General features: G+C 44.3%; 1 protein-coding gene across 9 annotated transcripts in view; it reads left to right on the top strand.

The window, feature by feature from the left end:
* ASTN2 (astrotactin 2) overlaps nucleotides 1–22,169 on the top strand; it is a 915,666-nt gene that overhangs the window by 523,777 nt on the left and 369,720 nt on the right. For all 9 annotated transcript variants that reach the window (XM_084993997.1, XM_021074505.2, XM_084993987.1 and 6 more), the window contains one exon: nucleotides 6,684–6,834. In XM_084993997.1, the coding sequence (XP_084850123.1) occupies nucleotides 6,684–6,834 (151 nt within the window). The remainder of the gene's footprint in view (nucleotides 1–6,683; nucleotides 6,835–22,169) is intronic.

Genomic DNA, 22,169 nt, shown 5'->3' with positions numbered 1-22,169 from the left:
ATCTGGGTTCAAATCCTAACTCCAACCCCTGATCTGCAGGTTTTCCCATGTAAAACAGGAAATGGCACTCCAGCCTGCTGTGTCTTTCTGTAAATACAGTTTTATTGAAACAGAGAGCTGTGCTCTTTCATTGCATTTTGCATATTGTATTGCATATTTTCTGTGCACTATAAAAGCAGAATTAGTAGTTGAAATGGAGGCCATATGGCTTGCAGAGCCTGAGATATTGACTACGGATTCCTGTATGGAAGAGTTTGCCAACCCCTGTTCTGCCTGGGATGTGTTAAGGCCTTAATGTTGGTCTTTTCTCCTCTCAAATGAAGGAGGAATAGCTTTACTGTGGTCCTTTTTTCAAGACTTTACAGTCCTTATAAATACCACAGTGTGACATCCAGAGCCTAGGGCTGGATGGGCTGGCATGGGGCAAGGAACATGGGAGTAAGATCCAAAGGCCAGGGTGTTCTAGTCCCGGTTCTGCCTACCTAGCGTCCTACTGAGCTCGGGGACATTCCTCTGAGCCATGAGTGGTGGGCTGAGCAGGGTCCCCCTCCAGTTCATGTCCATCCAGAACTTCAGAAGGTGATCTTGTGGAAAAGAGGGTCTTTGCAGATGCAATTAAGATAAGGTCATAATGGATTGGGGGGGGAGACTAAATCCAGTGGATGGTGTCATTCTAAGAAGAGGAAAAGATGCCAAGACACAAGGAAGGGCCATGTGACAATGGAGGTGGAAATCAAAGTGATGCAGCTACAAGCCAAGAAATGCTGAGGGTTGCCAGGAGCCACAGGAAGCTATGAAGATGCAAGAAGGACTGCCCTAGAGCCTACAGAGGAAACAGGGCCCTGACGATACCTTGGTTTTGGACTGCCAACCTCCAGAACTGGGAGAGAACATGCTTCTGTTGTTTTAAGTCACCCAGTTTGTAGTACTTGTTATGTCAGCCCCAAGAAACCAAGACACCTGGGTTCTCCCCTTTTATTCCAATATGGATGGAGGCTACTGCAGCGTGTACACAGACCAGGAGGCAGGAGGAGGAGGCATGCAAAAGTGGCCCAGGCTCTGCTCTTCCAGTCCATCCTCCTCTGAAACACAGAGGGATGGGTACAGATCTCTACCAGCTGTACTGTTAGGAGAGCTCCGACTCGCCCACGGACACAGAGGGAGTTGGACAAGCTCAGCCATGGCCTAGAGAAAGCTTAGGACCTGAGTTGCATGCACACTCTGGCCTCACTGCTTCACACCCGTGTGATCCAGGACAAGTGACATGTGTCCCCAAGACCCTGTTTCTCCAGCTGTACAAGGAAGTAGAAACGTATACCTTAGGGCTATGGTGAAAACCAGGGGGATGGGGTGGCCCAGGAAAGGAACTTGGCTCAGTTCTCCCTTAGCAGATGCTCAGGAAATCCTAGTTGACAGAGATGATGTTAGTGATGGTGGTGAGTTCTAGCAAAACTGGGATGCTCACCTGGGTCTCCCGGTCACCCCAGCCTTCCTCCGCCTCCAGGGTTATTCCCTCCATCCCTTTGTGCCCTGCTGTGGGGGCAGCTCTGAGCTCCAACAGACCCCGCATCCTGCCCTCAGCAGCTGGGATGAGGGACTGAGTCCTGAGTTAAGAAAATGCCAGCATCTGCCTTGAGCTCCCTCTGTCACGTGTTCCCAGATCCTTCATTTTCCCAGCCTGACACAATCACCGCTCTAGACTAGTAACAGCCCCTGTGTCAGGTCTTTGTGTTTTAAATAACGTTCCCCTCCTGTAACTGATGTTTATGCAGAATCAATCCTTTCACAAGCTAACAGCCTCCTTATTTGTATAGCCTGAGCCGCTGCCAGGTTCCCCTGGAAGGTGACACTTTTTGCTTGTTTTCCTCTTCTCTTCCTTTGTTTCTCTCTTGTCGCTCTGTCTCTGCTCTTTGTGTCTGCGTATGTTCTTTTCCACACATGCAGTGTTTTTCTCTTCACTCTCACCCTCTGTCTTCCTGAGTCAGTCTCCTGCCAGTCCCCCACCCTGTCCCCTTCCCTCTCCCCCTCTGCCCCCGCTTCTCCCATTCTTCCTCCTCTCCCTTTCCCCCTGCACAGACAGGTTTAAAATACCTTCTCAGTATTTTTCTCCTTTTTGAATCTCTGTTTCTTTTTTGTTAATCTTATTTATTTATTTTACTTGAAGTATAGTTGATTTTATAATATGTTAATTTCTGCTGTACAACAAAGTAATTCAGTAATACACATACACACACATAAAATTCTTGTAATGTTCTTTTCCATGACAATTTATCATAGAGAATCCTGTTTCTTTCTCCTGATCTAGCTCTGCATTATCTGTCTTCACAAACTTTCTCTCCCTCCCTCTTCATCTCTTTTCATCTCCCTCTTTATGACACTCCTTTGGGTATGACTCTAACTCTCTCTCTTTTTTTCTTTCCATTTGTCAGTTCTTCCATGCATTTATCCATTTATATCTATGTATCTATGTACCTACTCTTTATGTATCTATCTATCCATCCACCATTCCATCCATGCATTCATCCGTATATCCATGCATGCATGCATCCATCCCTCTTTATTCTTCTGAATGACTGTGTTTCTGCCTCTCAGTTTCTCTTCTTTCTTTCTACCAGATTCTCTATTCATGTATATCTTTTCTGGTTCTCATACTTTCTCGGATTGTCTTCCCCTCTGTGTTTATCTTCTCCCCCTCATTTACCACTTCTTCTTCATCCTCTAAAGGTATTAATATTTTAATAGCCTTAATGTATTTTCAGGATCCTCAACTCTTTCCACATTTCACAAGTGGTGGGTCTCTCAAGAGCTTCAGTTCAGGAGGTGTTAATTCTCTTCCCCCTGCACCTGTCATCCTGACCTCACTCTGTCTATACACAGTTAGACAGTGATGGGGAAGCTGGCAGCACTCCTCACATAGTCTCTTTTTGTCCCAATACTGCAGCTCTGGGCATGAAGAATTGGAATGGGAACCCAGAATTGGGGGTTGTGGGGGAGTATCCTTTTGGGGGATACTCTTGGTCATGATTAGTAATCCTTGCATCCATACCTTCTACTGTTTTCTTTGTTTCACTTGAAAAAACAGTTACTTAGCATAAGTTCTTACCAGGCTTTGTGCTAGGGGCTAGAGAGGAAGGAGTAAATCTTGAGCCTTTCACTCCAAGAAGCTTACCGTCTCTTTGGGGAACCACAGAGCTGATGATGAGGATCAATGAGATCATAGATTTGAACAATGGAATCAAAGGGAAAAGGCATTAATTCTGGTTGGGAGAAGTAGAGAAGGTTTTATAAATCAGGTCACAGTAAGCTCTGTTGGAAGTAAAGACTTTGTCTAATGCCACTGCTGCACTCCCAGTACCTAGGACGGTACTAGGATATAGTAAGCACTCAGCATGTGCAATATATGAATGAATGAATGAATGAATGAATGTGAATAGTTTTTTAAAATTCTTGGGATTTTGTTGGGGAGAAAAAAATGGAAATGAGTATCCCAGGCAGAAGAGCACCATTAAGGATTGAGAAAGGGAAAGGTGCATACTGCACTCAGATCCTTGAGAACCTGGGTGAGGCCCACAGCTCTGGCCCTCACTGGGCATTGCCTTCAGTCACAAGGAACTGCCTTACCCAAGGCTACTCCCTTCCAGATGGCAGCCGTGGCCAGTGACTGAATGACATGATGATGCAGAGGCCTGTATCCCTTGCCTCCATTCTGAGCATCCCTAAAGGGCCATCCAGCTCCAGAGCTCCCCTCAGGACCAACTGAGGTGTCAGATCATGGCATCAACCACATGGCAGGACAGCCCCTCCTTTACCCAGTCCTGCCTTGCTTGCTTCTTACAAATGTCTCCCAAGAGAGCTCCTCAATAAATCTTCTGTATATAATGCTCTGTTTCAGTCTGTTTGCAGAGAATCTGACCAAAGATCATGTGTTTAGGGAATGAGAAGAGTCCCATGGCTATCAAATAGAGAATATAAGGACGGGGTAAAATGTAGCTAGACAGGTAGGTGGGATCCAGATTATGAAGGACCTTGAATGCCAGTGAAACTAATTTAGGCTTTCTTTTACAAGCAATGGAGAACTGTTGATCAATGGAGTATCTAATTAGAGCTGAGATCTATCAAGTTCCCTGGCAGTCAGCATGAAAGATGGGACAGAAGGGAACATGGCTGGGAATAAGCTAGGAGACTGAGACCCGGAGCTCCAAGCCTGAAGAGAGAAAGGATGGGGAAGGGATGCTACATGGTCCAGAGACTTCAGCAGTAGAGCTCACGGGCCTCCTCTCACAGCATATGCATGCACTGATGTCTCCTTTCTTTCATGAGCCATAAATCATGGAAGAATACAATACCTCTTTTTACTGCCTGTGGTGTGCCTTTATTTATTTATTTTTTGTCTTTTTTTTTTTTTTTTTTTTTTTCGTAGTTTCAGGGCCATACCTGTGGCATATGGAGGTTCCCAGGCTAGGGGTCCATTCGGAGGTGTAGCTGCTGGCCTATGCCACAGCCACAGCAGCTCAGGATCTGAGCTGTATCTGTGACCTACACCCCAGCTCTAACCCACTGAGCAAGGCCAGGGATCAAACCCACGTCCTCATGAATGCTAGTTGGGTTTGTTATGTGGTGTGCCTTTAATAACATCTCCTGCTAAAGGAGACATCAGATAACCCACTGCTAGGATATTCCTTATCTAGGGCCCTTTTCCCAGAAAACAGCATCAAGAAACTTCTGTTTATATCTCGCATCTAATAGAATTTTGGCAGATCCATGGATTATGGCATCTAGTCAAGCCTTAGCTCTTGTGAACCTCATTTGGGATGAATCATGCATTTGCCTAGACTCCTATGACCTTTCCTACAGCTGATGCTCTCAATCTTAATGGTGTGATTTGTATTCAACAGTGTGAAAAGCAAAGTTCTAGGGCACTAGAGTCAGACGGCCCTGTGTTTGTGTCTTGGCTCTGTTGTTATAGGCTGTGTTATTTGGGGTCAATCCCACACCTCCCAGAGTTTCCAGTGTTAGGCTCAAAGTTGGAATGAGGGAATGTGCCCACCTTGCAGAGTTAGTACAGGGAGGTCTGCAAGCTGTAGAAAGACTACAGTGTAAGCTAAGAGCTATGTGGTGGGAAGAGCTTCCTCTTTGAACTTGGAACCTGGCACGGACTTTAATTCCACCACATTACAGGCTGGGTGGCCTCCAGCAAGAACTTTCACCTTTTTTTTTTAATCGAAGTATGGTTGATTTACAATATTGTGTCAGTTTCAGGTGTACAGCAAAATGATTCAGAATTAGAATATAAGTATTTCAGATTCTTTTCCATCATAGATTATTACAAGATACTAAAGACAGAGACTGAATATAGTTTCCTGTGCTACACAGTAAATCCTTGCTCTCACTCTCTCTCTCACTCTCTCTCTCTAAGGCTGTATTTGCAGTATATGGAAGTTCCCAGGCTAGGGGTTGAGTCGGAGCTGCAGCTTCCAGTCCACACCACAGCCACAGCAATGACAAATCCAAGCCACATCTGCAACCTATACCACAGCTCATGGCAACACCAGATGGATCCTTGCCCTACTGAGCGAGGCCAGGGATCGAACCTATATCCTCATGGATACTAGTTGGGTTCATAACCCACTGAGTCACAGTGGGAACTCCTGTTTATAGTGGTGTGTATGGGTTAATTTATCCCCCTATTCCTTTCCATTTTGGTAACCATATGTTTGTTTTCCATGCCCATGGGTCTATTTCTGTTTTATTTATGTATTTATTTTGTCTTTTTAGAGCTGAACCCACAGCATATGGAGGTTCCTAGGCTAAGGGTCGAATCAGAGCTATAGCCACTGGCCTACGCCAGAGCCACAGCAACACCAGATCCAGGCCATGTCTGCAACCTACACCACAGCTCACAGCAATGCCGGATCCTTTAACCCACAGAGCAAGTCCAGGGATCGAACCTGCGTCCTCATGGATGCTAGTGAGATTCGTTTCTGCTGAACCACAACAGGAACTCCTATTTCTGTTTTATAAGTAAATTCATTTGAATTTTTTTTTTTTAGATTCCACATACAAATGGTATCATGTGATATTTGTCTTGCTCTGTCTGACTTCGCTTCGTATGAGAATTTCTCGGTCCATCCGTGTTGCTATAAATGGCACTGTTTCATTCTTTTTTATGGCTGAGTAGTATTGCATTTACATATATATGTGTGTGTGTGTATATATATATATATATATATTGCATTCTATAATATATATATATATTATATTGCATCTTCTTTATCCATTCATCTGTTGATGGACACTTAGGTTGCTTCCATGCCTTGGCTGTTGCAAATGATACTTCACCTTTCTGAGCCACAGTTCACTTATTCCATTAAAATGGAAATTTCATGCTGACTTTCCACAATTGTGTGGATTAATGAAGTAAAGGGTCCAGAGTTCCAAATACATTTTTCCTTATGAAAACTAGAAAACCGTCATGTCATATGATGATACATCTGTTGAGTTTGGTTTTTTTTGTTGTTTGTTTTTCTACACTTAGAAATTTTCTTTTTAAATATGTATTTGTATCCTTTTCCTGATTACAAACATAATAAATGACATCTCAAATGTAATGAATGCACAGTCAATTTTTTTTAACCCAACGGTATAGCCATCTCTGGGATTTAACCATCTCCTCTCTCCCCAAGGGAAGAAGCGATGCTCTCCACATACTTTGAAACCATCAATGACCTGCTGTCCTCCTTTGGGCCTGTCCGTGACTGCTCTCGGAACAACGGGGGCTGCACTCGAAACTTCAAGTGCGTGTCTGACCGCCAGGTGGACTCCTCAGGATGCGTGGTAAGTGCCATTGTCCCGTGTACATGGTGCTGGCCCAGGTGCCACGGCTATTTGCTGGAGTCCCCTCCCTATGAGGGGGCAGCTGGTCAAGGCGGGTCACGCGACTCACAGCTCCTACCTCTCTCACCTTTGGCACAACAAGCTGCCTTGGTTTCCTCATCTGTAAAGTGGGATAATTAAACGAACCTCCTGGAAGTGTTGGAGGAATGAACTATTAGAGCTTTAGTACCCAATATGCAATAGGTCCTTGCCAGCTCCTGGCCTCAGGAAGCTTACAGTCCATTTGAGAGAGACGTTAGGGCATGTCTTAACCTCTGTGCCTTCAATGGGGAGCATGTCATCTGTCTGGAAGAGAGTTTCAGCTGAGACCTAAGGTCTGCAGCAGGCTCCCTGGAGCAGTGGGTGCTGTAGCTTGCGAAGGCTTGCAAGGGGATGGTGGCCTTGTTTGCATGGAGCTTAGTATTGGATGTGAGATAAGGACACGGAAGGAGAAGTGAGGGGTTTTGTGGCCTATAAAAGAGGCTTCTGAACTGGATGATTGTTTTATTGGCATGATCAAAGGTGCTAGTTTAAAATGCAGGTTTCAGGGCTTCACACCAGAAATGTTGATTCTAGAGAGGGAATTAGGTCTCAGGAACCTGAATTTATAACAATTTAATAGTGTGCTTATGTTTGAGAGGTGGGGGTGTCTTGAAAGCACACTTAGGAAGTGTTGCCTGACAAGCTAAAGTTCTTAGCTTGGCATTCAGTGCTTTCTTGATCTGGCCCCTTTCCAACATCTCTGTCACTTTACTTCATCCTACACTAGAGCCAAACTGAGCTAATTACATGTGGTTCAAGTACTTGCCTGCTTGATGCCTCAGAGCCTTTCTTCACACCATTTTTTGCCTTCAGAGAATTGCCCCCCCAGCCCTGTAGCAAACAGGTGAATCTCTTTCCAAGTTCATCTCCTTTATGAACCCTATCCCCTCTCCCTGTTGGAGAAAAAAACCTCTGCTTTCATGAGCATTATTATATGTATATGTGTGTATATATATATGCGTATGTATGTATGCATATATGTATGTATGTGTGTGTGTGTATATATATATATATATATATATAAAATATAACCTCTGGTAATTTTTAGCACAGACTGGCTTTTTTCAACTTTATCCCACCCAGTAAGTTGAGGGAGAATCAAGAGAATTTGTTGACTCAGCTCAGCATCCCAATAATACCCATCTCAGGAAGAAAGGGAGGGAGAGAGGGAGGAAGAAGGAAAAAAGAAAAGAATAGAAAGAAGGGAGGGGGAAGGAAGGAGGGAAGGAAGGAAGGAAGGAAGGAAGGAAGAAAAGAAAGAAAGAAAGAAAGAAAGAAAGGAAGGAAAAGGAAAGGAAAGGAAAGGAAAAGAAAAGAAAAGAAAAGAAAAAAGAAAAGGGTTCCTATTGTGGTTCGGGGGTTAAGAACCCAATTAGTATCAATGAGAAGGATGTGAGTTCAATCCTAGGCCTTGCTCAGTTGGTTAAGGATCTGGTGTTGCTGCAAGCTGCATGGAAGGTCACAGATGCAGCTTGGACCTGTCTTTGCTGTGGCTGTGGCATAGGCCTGCAGCTATAGCTCTGATTCGACCCCCAGCCTGTAAACTTCCTTATGGCCCAGGTATCGCCCTAAAAAGACCCAAAAAAAAGAAGAAGAAGGAAATAAATAAAAGAAGAAAGGAAGGAAGAGGGAGGAAGAAAAGAAACAAGCAAACAAAAAAATACAAGACAGAAAGGGATGGGGCCAAGAAAGAGAATTTCTGCTCTTAGACCAGGCTCTTTGGAAGAGACCAAGGGAAATAGAATACACAGTCAGCTCTTCATACACCTGCATAACAGCTAGGGAAATAGTGGCCAGAAGACTGATACAAAGAGAGCTTCTACAGAATGAGATTATGCATTGAAACTATATTTTAGACCCCAAGATCAACAGATCTTCAGAGGTGGATGGGTGATGGAGATTGGATTGATTAGAATTCTTAGAATTATAAAGGATGGAAACTCAATTCAAACTAGTTTAGGCAAAAAGAGGCATTATGTTGGCTCAAATGGAAATCTAGACACACTAGGATTGAGGAGCTCACACAATGGCTTCAGGACCCCTCTCGTCTTAGCTCTGCTTTCCCCAGCAGCATGCCATTCTCTGATCGACCACACTCTGCCCACACAGTGAGTCCACAGGATGCAAGTATCACTTTCCTAAGTCCCTCCACCTAAAGTCACAGGATCCCATCTCATTGGGCCACCTTGGTTCTCATGCCCGTCACTGTCATGGTCAATTGGAAGGACTAGGAAGAACTAGTCACACCTGGAGCAGGGGCCAGTGGCAGCTGCACCAAGAAAAAGTGGTAGTAAGTTGGGGGAAGGCATAGACTCTCAAGGAAAAGTAGAGTGCTAGTCCTTGGAAAAGGAGTCATGGATGCTGGGTCAGTGTGCATCAACAATTGTCCACATCAGACAGTTGCAGCCGAGCCCTTCATTTTGCAGACTGGAAAAGTGAGGTCCGGTAAGAGAGAAAGAGAGGAGGCTTTGCCCAACCCTGAGAGCTGGTCAGTGGACAAACAACTCAAAAGGATATTCCAAATCATCAGTATTGTCTCCAAAATCTGAGGACTTGTCTGTCTCTATTCCCTGTTCCATCAGCTCTCTTTTCCTGAAGTAATTAAGCTCCTTCTAGAGGACAGATGTCCCAGAAGAATGAAACCTCATAAATGCAGAGATGTATGTGTATGTGTGTCTGTGTCTCTGTGTAGACAGACAGGAGGTGTCTCTTTCCCCCTCTTGTTAATGCAAATTTGAAAAATAAAAAGAGAGAACATTTGTTCCCTGGAGGTTAAGAGAAAATTCAACAGTCTGATGAGGTTGTCAGCGACCTTCCTCTCTAGATTAAGGATCTAATATGAAAGCTGCATCTTCAGGGCTCAACGGAGAGAAGGCAAGCTCTTCTCCTTGGCTTTGGAACAGATAGGGAAATGCTTACATTTACAATGAAATTTAAAATCTGTCATTTCTCCCTAAACTCTCCATCATTCCTGCAAAGAGAAGTATTTTTTTCCTTTCAGCCCTCTTCTAAGAAACTTCATCTGGCAAAAAATGATAATAATACTGCATACTTTCAGGGCACTGTAGCATTCTCAAGGCATGTCTACGTCCAATAACTCATCCCCTCACCAATGTGGGAAGCAGAGTGACATTCCAAGGTCTCACCACAAGATGGCAGGATGGAGGCCTGAAACCATGTCTGATGATTTTAGTGCCAGAGCAGCTCTGAGTTGCTTTTCTGTGGAGCTGAGAAAGAACCTTGGAAAGAAGGCTGGTCTGAATAAACAGGACTTATGTCCTGACTTGGTCACTGATGAGGTTTAGAATCTGCATTGACCTTATTATCTTCAGGGCCTCAATTTTTCAAAGAGAGCAATAGCTCTTGAACTTGGAGGTTTCCTGAAAAAAACAAAGAAGGTAACTGGACATGATTTGGGATCTACAAAGTGCCACAAACCTGGGAGATGAGAGTTACAGATGTATTTATGTAGTGGGTATGATTTTTAGGGGAACAAAAATTTAGGAGCACAGTGTATTTAATTTTCTATACTATTTCTACAACTGAACACTATTTCTTTTCTATTCCATCCATTGGCAGTGGAAATTTAATTCTAGTCAGTTTGGGTGTTCTGACTCCTCCCTCTTCCCAAATATCCAAGTTCAAGGGGGCTGATGTACTCCTAAGGCCTGGGAGTGAAGGATGCTTGGTGCTGGGCCATCGCCTCTCAACTCTGTTACCTGCTGTCTCAATTGGCCCTTGTCCCTCCCTCTCCTTCCTTCCTGGTATATGTCAGGACCTCTCTATTCCACCTGATTTATGGGTATGTGATCCATCCTGGCATCTGCTTCTGTGTTCTCCTCATCCCCAGCACAGGTCATTTGAGGCCAGCTGTTTCTAACCATTAGATAATGTCCCCACTCTACTAAGGGAATGCAGAATGTCCAGCAGCTCTTCTGCACCACCCTGAGGGCATGGGGGTCAGAGGCCAGCTGGCTGATTCCCTCTTGATCTAGACAGACCATGAAGGCATTTGTAGAGAGCAGCTTTCCTGCCAGAGAAGAATGTTTAACCACATTTACTGTCCACTGGATGCTATTTGGCAAGTGAGATACAACTTTGCCTTCAGATCCCTCAAACCCACCTGATTTTCTACAGCCCTCATCCTCTCCAACCACATGTGTCATTAGCCTTGGGGGAATAAAGCACACGGTCTCTTTTATAAGGTCATCTTTTTTGACTTCCAACATACCTGTCTCCCTCCAGCTCACATAATCTTTATGAATGGGTTGGGGGTGGGGTACTTCTCTAACATCACAGATTCTTCCTTCTCTTCTTATTATTACACCTTCTAATCTCAGCTCCTGAAACCCAAAATTAAAACAAAAAATTGCTTTCTCTCGCTTAGTTTTCTGGTTCTGCTGTGCGAATCCAGGGAGAATGTGGTCCTCAGCAGGCAGTTGCCCAAATCGGGAAGGGTCATAGTTGTGTGGTAGGCAGAATAATGCCCCCCGCCCCAGGATGTCAATATCCAGGTTCTGCCTGTGCATATGCTACCTCACATATTACATTAAATTCACATATGGGTTTAGGTTGCTAATAAGCTAAATTTGGAGAGAGAGATTGCCCTGAATTATCAGGGTGAGCCCAATGTGTTCAGAGTCCTTAAATTTGGAAGAGGGAGGCAGCAGAGGAATTCTGAGAGATGCTTTGCTGCTGACTTTGAAGGTGGAGAATGGAGATTACAAGCTAAGGCAAGTCTCTAGAGCTTGGATGAGGCAAGGATATGAATTCTTCCCTCCCCCCACCTCAGAACCTCTAGAAAAGGAGCATAGCCTTGTTGAGACCTTGAATTTAGCCTAGTGAGTCCTTTTTTTTCTTTTTTTTTTTCTGACCTGTATAACTGTAATATAAAAAAATTTTTAAACTGCTAAGTTCACAGTAGTTTGTTACAACAGCAGTAGAAAATGAATGCAGATAAACAGTAATATGGGGAGGGGAGTTGATCCAGGAGATACCCTCTTATTTTGATTTTCAATTATTTCCCTGGAGACCCTCACTTCTCCACCAAGGATGGAGAAAGTAACAATGAAGGAAACATCAAAAGAAGGAGGGAGGGAGTCCTGTGCTCCCCTTCAATGTGCTAAAGAGTAAAAAAGAAAAAAAAATGTTATCTCTTAGAAGTGGTCTAAATGTGACAAACACAATGATGTCAGCAAGGCACAGCTTGAAAAGTAAGTGATGGTTCCATTTATTCTGTGTGGCAGTATAAACACTGCAAAATTCTAATCAAGATCGAGGGCAAAAGCAAAGAAAACTGTAAGCACTTAATCATGATATCCTGTGGAAGACGTGCTCACCATCTCTGAGTAGCTGCTGCCCCCGAAGCATTTCACTCCCGCTGTGCCTTTGTGTCATCCTGGTTTTCCCAGCTCTGGAAATGCCTTTTATTGGACTCTACCCCAGATAACCTGGTGATCAAAAATATCTTCCTCAGTCCCTCTTAAATGTCCATTCACAGCTGACCTTCACTGTTCCAAGTATCTGTTATTGCATAACAATCAACCTCAAAACTCAGTAGCTTAAAACCCCTATGTTGTTTTGCTGGCAATGTTGTGGGTTGGAATATGGGAAGGGCTCAGCTGAGTGACCTGGCTCTGATTCATGATGAGATGGGTGTCTGGAGCTGGAAGGTTTGCTTTCCAGAGGAACCCTTCCTTCACCTACCTGGTGCTGGAGCTGGTGGCTGCAGGATTTGATCCTACTCTTCCTGACCTCAGCCAGTGCTGTTTCTAGAGCACTTGCTCATGGTGTCTCCATTTGGCTTGGACTTCTGATGCCATGGAGGCTGGATTTGCCAAGGAAACATCCCCAGATCAGGTGTCCCAAGAGCCTGGGCAGAAGCTGCTTCTTAGTATCCAGCTCCAGAAGTCCAGAACATCATTGTAACCACAGTCTAGTAGTCAAACACACCATTAATTTCAGCCCAGATTTAAGAGGAGCGAACTAGACTTCACTTGTCCATGAGAGGAGTAGCCAAGAATGTGTTTCCATCTTGAACATACCCACTGACCTGCAGCATGGACCTACTGACTGAGGCTACCAGAACAGGAAGGGGCCCTGGAGATTTTCTAACAGGCCTGCACCTCTCCCACTGCAAAGACAGGAAAGCAAAGGGCGAGAAGCATGCAGGAATTGCTCAAGCTCATGTAGGGAAGCAGTAATAGAACCCAGATTTGACCCCTGGACTCCTTCCTGGCAGCTGTGATGTCCTGTAGTCATGGCCTTTTAGCATCACCTTTACACTGTAGTCAGAATATTAACTTAGCAACACTGTATCCAGTGCTGTGAATGGAACAGGGGCTAGGAGAACAAAGCCCAGCCTTGTTTATAAGCTGATGCAGAAGATAAGATGGGCTTCAGCAGGGCTATAGTGTGACTTTGAACAGGTCGCTTTATATCTCTGCATAAGAACAGCCAACAGATCTGAAATGAGTACCAGGGAGAAGGGAGGTGGTATGGGAGAGAACCAGCACTCTTAGAGCACCTTCTGTGTGCCGTTTCACTTATGTTCATGGTTCTTAAGTGCTTAGAACTACCCCCCACCCCCAGATGGGTATTATATCCATTTCACAAAAGAGAAAAGCTAGTGTTATAAGAGCAACCATCCACACAGTGACTGTATGCCAGACATGATTCTAAGTGCTTTGCTTATTTTAACCAATTTAATTCTCACAGTCATCTTCTGAGTTAGGCTTTATGATTAGCTCCACTTTACACATGGGAAAAAACAAAACGGTCTGGTAGGAAATGGGAATATGTGGAAAAGCACAGACAAAGGAGGATGGGGGAAAAGGGGGCCTCATGAGGGGCCTTCGTACAAATTTAGGGCCGAAAGAGGTATAGGGATTTGCATGGACTCTATGGAGTGACGGTATCATTTAGGAGGTGTGTTGAAGGTTCCCAGCCTTGCCTTTGAATTCCAGATCCAGCCATTCTACTCTACCATCTACACATACCCAGCCACCCTCCCACCTCCTCCTCTCCCATTTTCTTTTTAACCTAAATAGCCATCTGGCCTCCCATATATTAGGAAGAACCAGATGACCCCTGATTGCTCTGAGATGCTGAGAGGCAACAACCAAAAAATGCTACCTTTTAAAGAGTCAAGATGAGGAAAGATACACAGTTTCATTTATTATAGGTCAGATACCTCTTTAACACCACTCAGAGGGAGGCAAAGACTGGCATCTGGTTCAGCAATGGAGAGAGAGGCTACTTCTTTCCATTCCTCAGGCTTTCCCCTTTCAGTGACCCAGTTGGGCTGTAATTAAAGGGAACGAAACTCAAGGAGCGTAGGGAAGACATGTGAGAAAAGTCAGGAGGATGAGAAACCACTTTGGAGCACAGCATAGGCCCTGCTGACCAGCCCTGTGTGCCTGGCCTCCTGTCCTCCTAGATGGGTGGAGCAGGGCTAAGCCTCAGTGGGGTCTGAGCCCTGGGAAGTGGGTTTTCTTCCCCGGAAATAGACTCTCCACCCCTGCAGGTCAGCAACAGCGGGTGTGATGGATTCATGATACCGCCAGGATAGATTTTGTCAGACTCCAAAAGAGGAGTGATGATACTTGTCACATTTTTCTTATTAAAAATCTTTATAAATATGCAAAGTCAGGAAGCAAGGCATCTTTATGGAGACTCAGAGACACTTGATCTGGGAAACAGTATTTAAAGGATGAAGCATCTCTTATAACCTCATCAAAGTGCCTTCTGCTCAAACAGATCCAGAGACAGAGAACTTTCTGTATGCATCTTCATCACTAATACTAGTACTAATAGCATTAATAAATACAGAAATCAGTGCTCTTAATAATAGTATCACTGATGGGGATGCATCCAGAGAGTGTCTGAGTGTTGGGGGTGGGCCAGGCCCTGGAATAACTGCTTAAAATGCATCATCACAGTGAATCTGCATAGCAACGTGATAAGGCGAGCATCATTCCTACTCCTGTCTTGCCCATGAGAAAGGAGATTCAGGAAGCATGAAAAATTTGACCAAGTCCAACCAGCCAGGTGAAGACAGAACAGAAATTCAAACCCAGGTCAATCTAACTCCAAAGCCACTCTTTTACCTCCTCAGATGCCATTTTCCAGAGGCTGGGGATAGTTCCCTGGGGATAAAGCCCATGTCCTCATGTTAGGGAGCCTACAGGAGGGGACATTTCCTTCACCCCACCCTCCTTCCATGTCCAGGGTTCCTCTTCCTCCTCTGTATCCAGGGGATCTGGAGGAGGAAAAAGGGAATGAGTGTTGGAAAGGGAATAGGGAGAGTCAGAGAAGGAAATTTCCCAAAGAAGGAGATTGGAACTGTGCCTGTTGACTCAGTGCGTGCATACAAGGCTCCAATTTGGGGGGATGAAAAGGAAGATTGTTGTCTCTCATTGTGCTTTCGTATCTTTCCTTTGTGAACTTCCAGTAAAGCCCTTCTCCTTTCTAGGTGCTGGGGCCAGGGGGGATGCAGCATGGGGTTTCCAAGATGATAATGTGTAGCCTTCTCATAAAGCCCAGGCACCCTTTATGACATTAAACATTTTATTCCTCCCATGACATTTAAAACCTTCTCTATTTTTTCCCCTCATTTTATTTATTTGGGACCCAGATTTGCTGGGTCTGATGGTATTTCTGGTAAACTGGTTTTATTGTGTGGAAGTCATTATCTGCTCAAGTCAGGGAGCAGCCCCCACCCTTCCAAATTGATGGGTTTTTTCCTTTTGCTTCCTGGAAGGATGGCGTAGGGGAAAGAAGCCCCAAACTGGAGGCAGGGAATAGCAGCTGTGGCCCTGGCCTGTTGGCTGCAAGCCTGGAATGAATCCCTTTGGGGAGGCGGTAGCCATGAGTATGGGCTGCATGCTGGAACCTGGGAGGGAGCTTGGGACCAACCTGAGGAGGGACTGAGGAATGGCTAAGGGTCCTTCAGTCCTTCAGTTCTTGAAATCTATGAGCTCATGGTCCATGTCCCCAGATGGTGATAATTCTAACACTGGAAGGATCTGAGGGCAGGGAAGGGCAGCATGGGGTGGAGGGGAAACAGATGTACACTGTAAGGGGTCGGATGGGGAATCTCCATTCCTTTGTTTCCCTTTTGTAAGCATCCCTGGAGTCATCATTGCATCTTCATCATGCGTTTCATGCACCTGCCTCCGACACCTTTTCTCCTGAGGAAGAGAATATATTTCCTCCTACCATCACCTCCACTTTTAGGAGGTGAGTATAGTGCTCACAAGCACAATTTCTGGCATCAGAGAATCCTGGGCCCAAAACTCACTCTGTCACTCACTAGCCATGTGATCTCAGGACAGATTACTTAAGGCCTCAGAGGCTTGGGTTCCTGTTGAGTAAAATGGGGATAATAATACCCAGTAAAGTTGCTGTTAGGACTGACGGAGATAATGCATACACAGTGGGCTGGCACCTCGTCCTAAGTAAGCCTAAAGCACCATTGCTATTATTATTATCTGATATTTCATGCGGGGATGATGAGGGTGGTGGTGGTGATGGTGATGAGATTTCAGATTGTCTGAGTACCTGCCGTGCTCTGACATGGGTGTCTTGATTGCCCCTTTTCTTATAGGTAGGGACACTGAGGCAGGGAGAATGGAAGCAAGTCACTCAAGTTCAGATATAGCCCTTAAACTCTAGAGTGGGGGCTTTCGGCCAAGCATCCCACTGCCAGGACCCTCATCCTTAACCCAAGGCACATTCTTCATAAACATCATTTGTAGTAGTTGCCTGATTTCTGTGAAGGGGAATGTTCCATCATTTACTTTTGTCTTCTTGTTGAGTGTTCCACGTTTCTTATAAACAATCTCTGAGCACCTTTGGGCAAAAGGCCCATTCTGTGTTTTCCTTCATTAGAATTCATTTCCAGAAGTCTGTAAGGACACTTTCAAATTGCATTCTTGTTCTGTGATTTGGGTGAAGGCATGGGACAGATTAAAATGAAAAGGAAGATTGCTGTCTCTGGTTTTCTGAAGGTTCCCTGTGTTACGGTGCTGGTTTTTGTTCTGGGTGCATTGTGAGGGTGCTGGGCTGAAAAGAAGTGAGTGAGAAGGGAGGGATACAATAAGAGGAATACTGTAGGGAATAGAGCCTGGTGAAGTGTGCAGAAATGCAGGTGGGAGAGAGTTCCAAAGCCAAGGGGTGGAGAAGTGGAGCAGAGAAGGGTGAATGAGGCAGCAGAGCTCTCATCTCTGAGGCTATGGGCGGGGGGGGCTCAGAAGCAGTAACCACAAAGTTCTTAGAGGCCATGCTGAGTGCTTGTGAAGAAGGAATCTATATGCTGATAATTAGCTTTTTCTTAGCTCTGAAATGGAAAGGAATAATTGTGTTCGTCTTTATTATAGTAATAGAACTTTTGCATTTATAAGGTATTTTTCTCCATCCAATCTTCAGCCTTCTTTTTTTTGTTGTTGTTGTTTTAAGTAGCTCATGCTTATTGTAATCTAAAATAAAACAAATTCGAGCACTGCTGAAATGTATAAAGAAAAAAATAGGTCCTCTTGATCACTTACTCACTTTAGACATAACTAACTGTACCACACTTTGGTCTATATATATCTTCCTATACATTCTCCCCCTATGCATATGCAAATATAAAAAAGAATTTATATACGTAAGTTTAAAAATGGAAGCATAAAAAAGTATATAGTTGTGTCTTTTGGAGGTAACTTTATATGTCAAAACTGCATGTCTTCATATATATGCACACACATATATATATATATATATACACACACACACATACACACACACACACACACATATATATATATGCTCTTCAAAGAATATTTCCCTATTTTCTTTTGAAACTGGCTCCCTAACTTGATCTTAACCATATGTAAACCTTTTCCCTTATGCTAAAAATTAAGATGAGCAAACTGAAGCCAAAAAAACATAAGAGCTAAGCTTGGCTTGAACCCAGGTGTCCTTAATTCCAGCCTAGGACTCTCTCTTCCACGTGTGTAGTATCCTTCTATTTTTTAAAAATCATCTTTCTTGTATCTTTTATCATGGGTCTTGGGATAAGTGGATGAGAAATGATGTCATCATCATTATTGTTGTTAATTTGAAGTTATCTTTCCCCCTCTCCCTGTATTCCCCAGCTTCTTCTTGAACCCTGCCTTAATAAGCCTTCCTCCACTAACCCAGACATGCTTGGACACCATAGAAGTTGTCCGGGGATGGCAAGCAGTTAGTTTGGTGCACAGGAAAAAGAATAACTGGACTCCTGCCATCAGCCACAATTGTGAAACCTTTTAGCCTTGAGGTAGCAAGCAGTGAGAAGGTTTCATTAAACAGCCGTTAGCCTTTCTCCTCACTGAGAAAATAGTACCTGGATAGAATTATATATGTTTCTTGGGAAGTGGGGTATTTCATCAAAATACTGTCCAGAGGAAAAGAGCAAACTTGGCTATGAGAGAGAGTTGGGTTCAAATCACATTCCTGTTACCAAGAAGATGGGTGACTTTGGACCAATTGCTGAACGCATCTAAGCCTTTGTTATTTTGTCTATCCATAAGCTTGGAATGACCTTAGAATATTGCTGGCTGATCCCTGTGTGGGTACCAGCTGGAGCCAGTTATGTAACCTCACTTCCCAAGGCCAGTACCTATTGTATTGAGAAGGGGTTAGTGAGCTGGGAAACATAGGATCCTTTGCTGGTTTCCACTGATTCAGGAATTTTCTTCACCATCTTTGAAAGGACAGGTGATTGCAGGATCCCACTGTCCTGAGTATGATGGAGACCAAGGTAATAACATGACCTTTCTCAATGTGCTGCTGCTTACTGCGTGTCCTTAGCTAAACCCCATATGCTTCCTACAGACTCAGAGACTTGGACCTGATTCTCCCTAGGGCTCCTTCTTTCCCCACAACTGTCCACAAATCAAAGCTGTGCTTGAGTCTCTAGAGAGAAGACCCGAAGTTCAGCCAACAGGGGCATGACAGCCATTGGGACTCGCACCCTTCCCCACCTGCCTTGGGGAGCTGTTTTCTTCATACACAGTAAACTTTAGGGAGAAGACAGGGTTCTCCATACAGTGGAGTTTCAGATGGGAATGTTGTCACCAACCTCCATGATTTTACTGTTGCCTCAAGTAGATAATGAGGCATCTCCATTAAGAACTTATTTGTTTTAGTGATGAAATTATTCTATGCACATATAAGAATGTTTAGAATTCAGAGAGAGAAAAATGAAGGAAAATATCACCCACAATTATACCACCTCTGATAATCACCATTAACATGTTTACATTTCCTTTTAGTAGCTTTTCTACATGAACAAAATTAGCGATTTTATTGTGGAATATAATAGATGTATGGGAAAATGTGCAAAACATGATATACAGTTTCACTGATAGTGAAGAAAGAATAACCATCACCAGGATGAGACTACTGCCTGCATTCCACGAGCCCTCCCCAACAGGCATACTCTTTCTTCAGTTCCCATTTTGGCCCCTATTCCCCTCTAAATGTAGTCATGCCTCTGACCTTTATGCAAATCAAGTCTCCCCTCTTTTCTTTATCATTCTCCCACCTATGCATACATAGAACAATTTATCTTATTTTATTTTTGGTTGGTGGTGGTGGATTGTCCAGCATCCAACAAATCTCATTAATCTGGGTAAAACTGATATTCTTTGGTTGAGGCAAAAATCGGTCATCCCTGGTTCACCGTCTCATTCCAATCTTAGCTACATTCACAGTGCAACCCCTAAGTACCGACTACATGTTGGACACTCTGTTGGACTCCAGTGTTAGAGCAATGAACTGTGTCCTGGAAGCAAAATCTCACAGTCTATTTACCTAGCCAAAAACTGATGCTTTGGTCTTACCATTCTGAATCACATGTGGATGCTTCCTCTCACACACACAATAAACTCGCCCCTTTCGTAGTGATTCCCTCTAGTAGAGATTCTGGCCTGGGCTGCTGCTTCCTGTCCTTTGAATCTTTGGTGCCATATGAGCAGATTCATTTTTGTTTTATTTATTTATTTATTTATTTATTTATTTATTTATTTATTTATTTTCCCAGGCTAGTCTAAAACCTTGAAGGCTTTTTCTAAGGCTTCCTTTCAAATGTTACATCCTGGGTTCTTTCTGGGTGAGAGGAAAACCTTTTAGGCTGGGGGTAGGGGTAGAGAGGGAAAAAGAATAAATGTATCTTACGCTACTCCTGTAAGTGTAACTTTGGATCTTGGAATCTTCACAGAGCCCCAGCCACATGCTAGCGCCTCCCCCGTTCTGAGAGCCTGGAAGCCAGCTCAGGAAGGGAAGTGGCATGCACAGTGTCCCTTAGATAGGGATGGACTATACTGGGATCAGAACCCAAATCTGAGGGGCTCCGGTACCCTGAAAAGAGCACTGGTGAGGGGATGGGCTTCCTGGAGCACAGATGCCCAAGGCACTAGTTGATGACCTTGGGCAACAAAATGTCAGTGTTCTCACGTGCACAGCTCTGTATTTCAACAAGCAGTGAGGAAAGAGTTTGGTGGGATGGCGTGGGTTTAGCACAGGGTCTGGCTGATATTTCATACTCAATAAATCATAGCTAGAGGACACAGTCAGATGGGCATTGGGGAGGTTGTGAAGATAAAGTCTTGAAGGATGGTGGCGGGGGAGGGCTGGATGGTGCTGTGGGTGGCAGGGTTGTGAGAGCTTCAGTGCTGATACTCAATTCTCAATGTTGTGAGTTCCCGTCCGCCCACCCCCGTTCTTGAAACGTTGGATTGTGGAACCTTAGGGTCCACCATATCTGACATCTGTCTCCATTCAGAGGTAGATTTTTTTTCGCCTTTCTCTTAAATTGCTCTCTGCGACCAAAAAAAAAATAAAATAAAATATGCAAACTGCCCAAAATTACACTCGACATACGCTGAATAAATATATACCCACAGAAGCATATGTTCAATGGCTGCTGCTCCCTACTTTTCAAAGCCAACTAGCTTATAAAATCATTCTTCACGCAGAGTCCGGGTGATCAATGAGAAGGTACGGCATGAGGACGCAGCCTTCAGCTGCAAATTGAGTTTTTACTTACAAAGGATGGGGAAGGGAAACCATCCAGTGAAACCCAGCAGGCGCTGAAAAGCCCATGTCTCCAGCCTGTCCTATTAAACATCTGGGTCTGGTCCCTGAATGTCTAGATCTTGACAAGGCACAGGAGTGAGTAAGAAGGGTTCTTTGGAGTCAAGCTGTGTGGCTTTAAATCCTGACTCTGTCACTTAAAGTATCATATTGGGACAGGTTGCTTTAAATCTCTTTTTTTCAGTCTCCCTAGTATCAAAAATGGGGTAACGTAATAGTACCTACCTTTTATGGTCGTTGTATGAAGAAGTGTAGCCAGAGGGTTAAGGAAACAGATTCTGGTGCTAGATGTTCTGTCTCTGCCCCCCACTTACCAGCGATGTGACCTTGGATGAGTTAATGAATCTTGCCGTGCCTTATGTTCCCCATCTAAGCAGGCAATATGATAGTTTCCACCACCGAGGGTTGCCACAAGGAAGGGATAAGGTAATGCATGTTCAGTACTAAGAATGGGACCTGGCTCCATAATAAGTGCCCAAGGCCATTTTCCCCGTGTCCCTTGCACACAGGTCTGCAGCAGGCATCACTTGTCAAAATGTCCTTGGCTCTGTGCTGTTCACAGAGGAAGTAGGACAGGGGGCTTCTGAAAACTTAACAAACAAAACAAAACAAAAACCAAGCATCTATAGCGTTGACTTGGAGCAAGTCATTTTTCCTCTCCAAGCCTCAGCTTCATATCTCTGAGTGGTGAAAATAACAGTATATCCTTTTCTATGTAGTTGGGGAGATTGGACAAGAGAATATATCATAGCCATGTGTCTGGTATGTGTGGAGAGTATCATGTATACCCCCAGCACCCTGAAACTGCAAAGTACCTAAGCCCAGGTGTCAGTGGTTAGAGCCCCAACCTTGACAAGAGCCTGGGCACAGCATTAGGTGGTGCAGACCTGAGCTCTGCACATGAGGGTCCATTCCACCCCCTACCTGTTCACTCTGTGACCTTGGCGAGTCCTATGACATCTTCCATTTCAGGTCCTCTTCCCCCACCTGAGTCTGGGTCTCTATCTATCAGTCACAGGAAGCTGGAACCATATAATGAAGGGAAAAGTATTTCAGAAACCTTAATGCGCATGTGAAAGGCAGCATAGCATGACCTGATAATCTCAGCAGTGCCACTTGTCCCATGCCATGGG

Source organism: Sus scrofa, chromosome 1 (genome assembly GCF_054392235.1).
Source record: "Sus scrofa isolate SSC_HxYL_T2T_F1_AM1 chromosome 1, Sscrofa_HxYL_maternal_Yorkshire_Landrace_v2.0, whole genome shotgun sequence".
Lineage (NCBI taxonomy): Eukaryota > Metazoa > Chordata > Mammalia > Artiodactyla > Suidae > Sus > Sus scrofa.
Note: the sequence above shows the minus strand (reverse complement) of the source record. Positions and strands in the feature narration are given on the sequence as shown.